The sequence below is a fragment of the Populus trichocarpa genome, chromosome 10, assembly GCF_000002775.5.
Source record: "Populus trichocarpa isolate Nisqually-1 chromosome 10, P.trichocarpa_v4.1, whole genome shotgun sequence".
NCBI lineage: Eukaryota > Viridiplantae > Streptophyta > Magnoliopsida > Malpighiales > Salicaceae > Populus > Populus trichocarpa.
The window spans coordinates 19,148,538-19,155,975 of record NC_037294.2 but is presented as its reverse complement, the minus strand read 5'-3'; the positions used below and the strand labels follow the sequence as shown (position 1 = coordinate 19,155,975).

General features: G+C 35.0%; 2 protein-coding genes across 2 annotated transcripts; both read left to right on the top strand.

The window, feature by feature from the left end:
• Window positions 1-608: 608 nt before the first annotated feature.
• LOC18108868 (uncharacterized protein At2g39795, mitochondrial) lies at window positions 609-2,870 on the top strand. The gene is made up of 3 exons (XM_024609544.2): window positions 609-987; window positions 1,981-2,312; window positions 2,398-2,870. Exons 1-3 carry the CDS (start codon window positions 712-714, stop codon window positions 2,555-2,557), a joined length of 768 nt encoding a protein of 255 aa, XP_024465312.2. The 5' UTR covers window positions 609-711; the 3' UTR covers window positions 2,558-2,870.
• Window positions 2,871-4,993: 2,123 nt separating this feature from the next.
• LOC7458117 (uncharacterized protein At2g39795, mitochondrial) lies at window positions 4,994-7,101 on the top strand. Its single transcript, XM_024610191.2, has 3 exons — window positions 4,994-5,384; window positions 6,374-6,714; window positions 6,800-7,101. The coding sequence occupies exons 1-3, from the start codon at window positions 5,106-5,108 to the stop codon at window positions 6,957-6,959; spliced, it is 780 nt and encodes a 259-aa protein (XP_024465959.1). The 5' UTR covers window positions 4,994-5,105; the 3' UTR covers window positions 6,960-7,101.
• The last annotated feature ends 337 nt before the right edge of the window (window positions 7,102-7,438 follow it).

Here is a 7,438-nt window from a genome sequence, read left to right as displayed (position 1 = left end):
TTAAAGTATCAAGTGCGAATTCTTACAGTGATAGATATTATTATGGTTGTTTAAATACATATATATTTTTAAAAAAAATTATAAATTACAGTTTTTTCACAATAAAGATATAAAAAGATAATTTTTAATGAAATCCATGCAAACCATAATATGTATTAATTAACTTAATAATATTTAAAATTATAATTAAAATAAAATATAATTTTAACCACATCTCACCACAATATCAATCACGCAATAAGTAGAATTACAAATTTAGAGAGAGTCGTCTACGGAACCTTGAAGCAATAAATTAACAGTAAATTCATTTTATACAACCTATTTTGAATCTCAATTTCTTGACGATGCAAAATTATTCACTAAGCAAATCAAGCCTTGAAGAATAAAGAAATATATTCTCTAATACATACATTGTCTTAAAAATACACTCCAACAAGAAAACAAGAGAAAAATAACAGTAGACTTCATGTTTGTTTTGTGCCAGGGACAAATACATAGAAAATCAAGACCACAGGGACCAAAACGTGCATCAGCAAACATTGTTCCTTGAATGTGACTTACGGCAGGGGATCCACGACGACGAAGGATAAATAAATAAAAATAAACTTAAACGTAAACCCCCCAAAACCCTAAAATTCCCCCTTTTATTCTCTGAAGTCTAAACCCTCAACACTCCCTTCGCTACCTCCCCGCTACCAACACAACACGAAAATGTCTTTCACTGCAATTCTCCGCAAATCGGCTTCCGCTGCAACACCACTAGCGTCTCGACTCGTTCGAGTCGGCCAGAGAGATTACCACTCTGCACTCTTCTCTGCTCTGAAACGCCAAGTCAATCTCCCTCGGAAAAGTCCCTCCTTCGTTCCATTTCTGCAACGTTATTGTTCTGCGGCTACTGAAACTCTGAGGCCCAGTTCAACCGAGTCGCTTCTTCGAGTTATTGAATCGGAAATCAAGGATGCCCAGGAAAACGATGACAATGATCGTGTAAGGCTTTCTTTTTTCTATTTACTTTTCTCTTTACGGTTTTTTTCACGTTTGCTTTTCTTTCATTAAATATATGTATTTTTTGTTTCCATCTTATAACTAGAGAAAGATTTTAACTCTAAATTTAGAGGTGCGGTGCACAAAAAAGTTTATATACATTCCTTTTAATTTTCCAATTGTGCAATCGTTATTTTGTTGAGAAAAGCAGATTTTGAATGTTACTGTTGATCCTGGCTTGCAAAAACCGTAGTATTGAACAAAAATGTGGATTCAGTGCAGAGTTGCAGAGATTATAGTGTGTTGTACTAGAGATTAATAGTTTTGATGTCCTTGTTCTCTATTGCCAACGACTTGCACTGTGCTCCAAGGGGTCCTTCTAATCTGTTTGGTTACAAAGAAATCTCATGGAAGAGAAGATAACTTAAGTTTGTGCTTTAATTTTTCATCAAATGAAAACTTGATTGTTTTACTAGAAATTGGAGCCCCCCACAGGCTTCGAGATACTGTATATCGAATTTGAGTGGTCTTGTATTGTCTTCAAGTAAATATCTATCTAGGTTTTCAAGTTCCTTTACTTGTTTTTTAGGCGAGATATACTATCTGGTAAGGTTGTTAGCCGAAGAGAGAACATGGCCATTAGTATTTTCGTGCATAATTTCTCATTTAAGAGTTTAAAACTTTAAATCATAACAATTTGCTGTCTGTAGAGCTTGAAGCTCCTAACTTACCACTACATCGATCCTAGGCCCTGTATATTTCCTTTTCAAGAAATTGAGAATATGAATCAGTTACGCCAGGGTAAACTGGAGTTTGGAATTCAGAATTCTTTTTGCCATGCATAAACTGTAATTTTCTTCGGCAGTGATGGATACTCAGTCCAATTTTTTCAGGAAGCCTTTCTAAAACAAGTTTTACTGTGGAGTAATTACAACTATTAAGGAATACTGTAGCAGGTTTGTGTTATCCTTTCCCTTTACTGTGTCTTTTTTGTAGGTCGAAGAGATTCCAAAGGACTTCCCTTTCAAGATTGATGACAATGCTGGGCAGCAAACTGTGATACTGACAAGAGAATATGAAGGTGAACTTGTGAAAGTTGAAGTTCACATGCCTGATTTTGTTACCGGGGAGGAAAATGATGTTGATGATGATAAGGAGCAGCCTGTGCAATCTAGTATACCATTAGTTGTTACAGTCTCCAAGAAGAGCGGAACTTGTCTACAGTTTAACTGTGTTGCTTATGCTGATGAGATAACAATCGACAGCATCTCAATTGGAGTTCCTGAAACTTCTGAAGATGAAATGGCCTTTGATGGACCTAACTTTCAGTAAGCTTACTACCACTTATTCATGGTCAATGGTTTGATGGTTTACATTATTCTGTTAAGTAACAATGGTGTCTCGTTTCTGCAGTGATTTGGATGAGAACCTGAAGAAAGGTTTTCACAAGTATCTAGAGATCAGAGGAATAAAGGCCAGCACCACCAATTTCTTACACGAGTACATGATCAGCAAGGACAGTCGAGAATACATGGGATGGTTGAGCAATCTTAAGCAGTTCATTGAAGCATAAATTTTAAACTAAATGCTCAACGAACAAAGACATTGAGAATTGTTATGCTAGTGGAAATCCTTAAGAAGCTTATTGTAAAAACCTCATCATCCAACAATTTCAGTAGAGAGATCATGCCATGTATCTTTCTGGTGTACGACTCCGCCAAAAAGCTGATTGAAATGCTATAATTAGTGCTTATTAGCATGTCGCTATTTGCAATTATGGTTTGGATTTGATTTGATGTAGTTTATTGCATATTGTTATCAACAGGGCTGATCGGACACCAGCAATATGAAAATGATAAACAAATGGTTTTCCATTTTTGTTGTTACCTTCTAAATGAGTCAGTGCTGGATTTTGAGGTAAATTGCTGTGTCATGTTAAATGTTCCAGGTAAACTTCGCAGTGATCTTCTAAAAAATTGCGATCTTTATTGGCTAGCAGAAGCATAGAACGACCCTTGAACCTTGATTGACCTTTCCTGGAGAGAGGAGGCGAGGGCAAAGATGCTTTCAATTCAGCTGTTGTAATAAGTAGGAAGCCCTTGCTTGAAAAGGACCAAACCAAAGTTGCTGTAGAGAGTTTTTAAAGGGGTGTTTTTAAGTGTGATAATTGTTTTATTATTTTTAATATAAACATATTAAAATAATCTCAAAATTTTAAAAAATTAATTTACAATAAATAAATAATAAATAATGTTTTACAAGTAGCCAATTAAGAATTTTCAGATATACTAATACTAGTAATTGCATCAAAAATACAGTTATTAATTTTTTCACGAGGCCACAATTATCACGAGCAAATATATAAATTTAATGGTGAAGTAAAAAAAATTTAAAACCAAAAAGATACAGGATTTGACTGGGCCTGTTAAGGTTCACTTCTCACTCTTTCGTGGGATAGGTTATAATATTCATCTTTCGGCTCATGAACCAAAAAAGCAAAGCATAAAAAATTGAATCAGTGTCACGACAACACGACAAGGTAAAATTGTTTCATCGCGCCAAGCAACAAACTGATCCATAGATGCGATTGGTGAATGCTATGACGTGGGTAAAAATGATACGGATTCCATACTGCGCTGCTGCGGATCGTAAAATATTTTTGCTACATTGTAGATTTCTAAAAACTTTGAATATCAATTACAACCGTTACCAACACGCTCTCCTTGAAGGACTTTCATTATGTTTTCAGGAGCATATCCATTTCAAAAGAGAATTGAGAGATAATTTCACAAGGGAAAAAGAAAACTAGTTCGAACTGAACCAGTTCCAAACGCGTAGACAGCTCAAAATTTGGATTCAGAATTCTAGCAACTCTCCAAGCAAAACATTCTTTGTCATTCATCCTTAAAAGAAGGAAGCAAATAAAAGAGGGTTCTTGATGATGAAAACAAAAATAAGCAGCAAGTCCATAACAGCATAAAACTGCTTCAGAAAATGTCGGGCAGGAAACTCTTGTACAGGTGGAATTTCGTTTGATGCTGAAACTTTCTTTTATGCTTACAGCAGGACATGTTTTTAATTGCGAAATGATGCACGATAGTCTCGGATTAAAAATCACTAAGGGAACCGATCTCTACAAAGATGACGCCAGAGGAAAATTGAACAGGCATTATATATGTATTAAATTAAAGATGGAAACAAAGCTAGAAAAAAATGAGAAGGGCAGAATTACAGGTCTAGTCTGATCTCTTTTTGAGTAGCGAATACGCCTGCTATCTGCTCTTACTACTGAACCATCAAACAGTTTTCAGTAACCTTCTGTTAGCAAATTAACCTTTATTTGAGCCATGACTAAACTAAAACATGCAAGTTCTGAATGTTTAACTAGCAGAGAGACAGAGTGGGAGAAAAAGGAAGAAAATGAATGATAAAAAAAGAATGTTCTTGAAATGGGGATGGGTGAAGATGAAGAAGGCACTCAACTACTTGGTAGGCTTAGGTGAAGATGAAGAAGGCACTCAACTACTTGGTAGGCTTACATCAAACCTGCTAGGCTAGGCATTAGATTGAATAGTTACTCTACTCCTTTGAAAATGGCTACTGACGAACCGGAATGATATTAAGGGTTGTTAACATTTATCATCTGTGTGTATGCAAGCAGATAACTTGCTCAGCATGATGCTACTCTGCGTCCGAATTTAGCAGCTGTGAAAGCAGGAGCATTTGTTTTTTTAGAGGTGACACAATCAACTTCACCTGGTAATATAAGGACCAATTACTGCTTGAATGTGACTTATTGCGTGTTTGGTATTGCTGTAAAAATTTTGTTTTGATAATTTTTTATTATTTTGATGTATGGATAAAAAATTAAATATTGAAAATATTATTTTAATATATTTCTTTTAAAAAAAATTAAAATGTATCCCTTGTAAGTTGTAACATTCTCCAACGGTCACTTACGACAGATAATCCACTCCAAGTCTCCAACCACTTGTTACAAAATGCAAAAATAAATAAATAAAAATAAAACTTAAACCTCTAAAACCCTAAAACCCGCATTTTTATTTTCTAAACCCTCAACGCTCACCCCGCTATCTCCCTGCTACCAACACAACAAGAAAATGTCTTTCACTGCAATTCTCCGCAAATCGGCTTTGTCTGTAGCTCCACTAGCGAGTCGAATCATTCGAGTCGGCCAGAGAGATTACCACCCTGCCCTCTTCTCCGCCCTGAAGCACCAAGTCAATCTCCCTTGCAAAAATCCCTCTCTTGTCGTTCCATTTCTGCAACGCTTTTGCTCTACGGTTACTGAAATTCAGAGCCCCAGTTCGAAAGAGTCGATTCTTCGAGCTCTTGAATCGGAGATCAAGGTTGCCCAGGAAACCGTTGGCCATGATGGTGTAAGGCATTCTTTTTTCTTTTTTCTATGGGTTTTGTTCACGTTTGTTTTTCTTTCATTAAATATATGTAATTTTTGTTTCCATTTTATTATTAGAGAAGTAATATTTAGAGCTGAGGCGCAAAAAAAAATTTTATATACATTCCTTTTCATTATCCAATTGTGTAATCATTATTTTATTGAGAATAACAGCTTTTGAATGTTACTATTGATCCTGGCCTGCAAGAATCGTAGTATTGAACAAAAAACTGGATTCAGTGCAGAGTTGCAGAGATTATAGTGCATTGTACTAGAGATTGATAGTTCTTATTTCCTTATTCTTTATTGCCAACGACTTGTACAGGGCTCTAAGCTGTCCTTCCAATCTTTTTGGTTACAAAGAAATGTCATGGAAGAGAAGAAACTTAAGTTTGAGCTTTAATTTTTCATCAAATATAAACTTGATTGTTTACTAGAAATTCGAGCCTTGTGCAGGATTATGAGAAATTGTTATGGAGATACTGTATATCGAATTTGAGTGGTCTTGTAATGTCTTCGAGTAAATATCTATCTAGGTTTTCAAGTTCTTTTACTTGGTTTTTAGGCGAGATATACTATCTGGTCAGGTTGTTAACCAAAAAGAGAACATGGCCAGTAATATTTTCGTGCATAATTTCTCATTTAAGAGTTTGAAACTTTAAATCATAACAATTTGCTGTCTGTAGAGCTTGAAGCTCCTAACTCACCACTACATCGATCCTAGGCCCTGTATATTTCCTTTTCAAGAAATTGAGAGCAAGAATCAGTTATGCCAGGGTAAATTGGAGTGTTGAATTCAGAATTCTTTTTGTCATGCATCAAGTTTATTTTTCTTCATCAGTGATGGATACTTTAGTTCTATTTTGTCAGGAAGCCTTTCTAAAAAACGTTTTACTATGGAGTAATTGCAGCTATTAATAATGTAGCAGGTTTGTGTTATATTCTTTTCCCTTTACTCTGTCTTTTTTGTAGGTCGAAGAGTTTCCAAAGGACTATCCTTTCAAGATTGATGACAATGCTGGGCAGCAAACTGTGATACTGACAAGAGAATATGAAGGTGAACTCGTGAGAGTTGAAGTTCACATGCCTGATGTTGTTACTGGGGAGGATAATGATGTTGATGATGGCAGTGATGATAATCAGCGGCCTGTGCAATCTAGTATCCCATTGGTTGTTACAGTCTCTAAAAAGTGTGGAACTTGTCTAGAGTTTAACTGTGTTGCTTATGCTGATGAGATAAAAATCGACAGCATGTCAATTATAGGTCCTGAGACTTCTGAGGATCAAATGGCTTATGATGGACCTAACTTCCAGTAAGCTTACTACCACTTATTCACGGCCAATGGATTGATGGTTTACATTATTCTTTTATGTAACAATAGTGTCTCGTTTCTGCAGTGATTTTGATGAGAAACTGAAGAAAGGTTTTCACAAGTATTTGGAGATCAGAGGAATAAAGGCCAGCACTACCAATTTCTTACACGAGTACATGATCAACAAGGACAGTCGAGAATACATGGGATGGTTGAGCAACCTTAAGCAGTTCATAGAGGCATGAATTGAAAAAGAACTAGTTATCCTACGAAAGTTACTGAACACGGAGACTCATTCATTCTAATAGCATAATACTGTAATAACGAAATTATCCATGAAATATAAAATTTTTGAACTAGGCATAGAGACGAGATGATTTTTTTTCATGACACGATTATTTTTTACAAATTATATAAGGTTAGATTAATTATTTTGTTTTTTTTAACAGTAAAATTATTAATTTAATCTTAAAATAAAATAATATAATGCCCTGTATTTTTATGCATTTTTTAGAATAGTTTAATTACTTCAATGTTCTTAAAGACAAAACTAACATAACTATGCCTCAAGGATTTTGTTGTTATTTTATATTAGTTTTTTTTAAAAAAAAATTTAAGGTTATTCAGGGACATTGTTATAATTTATATTTGTTAAATATTATTAAAAAAATACATGTGTCACAGTGTGGACAACCCCTACAGCGTTCAAGTGGCATGTGTGAGG

Excerpts from the sequence above, each read along its gene's own strand:
- LOC7458117 (XM_024610191.2), top strand. The coding sequence starts at position 5,106 with ATGTCTTTCACTGCAATTCTCCGCAAATCGGCTTTGTCTGTAGCTCCA. Across the intron at positions 5,385-6,373 it reads AAACCGTTGGCCATGATGGT|GTCGAAGAGTTTCCAAAGGA; the intron begins GTAAGGCATTCT and ends TCTTTTTTGTAG. Across the intron at positions 6,715-6,799 it reads TATGATGGACCTAACTTCCA|TGATTTTGATGAGAAACTGA; the intron begins GTAAGCTTACTA and ends TCGTTTCTGCAG.
- LOC18108868 (XM_024609544.2), top strand. The coding sequence starts at position 712 with ATGTCTTTCACTGCAATTCTCCGCAAATCGGCTTCCGCTGCAACACCA. Across the intron at positions 988-1,980 it reads AAAACGATGACAATGATCGT|GTCGAAGAGATTCCAAAGGA; the intron begins GTAAGGCTTTCT and ends TCTTTTTTGTAG. Across the intron at positions 2,313-2,397 it reads TTTGATGGACCTAACTTTCA|TGATTTGGATGAGAACCTGA; the intron begins GTAAGCTTACTA and ends TCGTTTCTGCAG.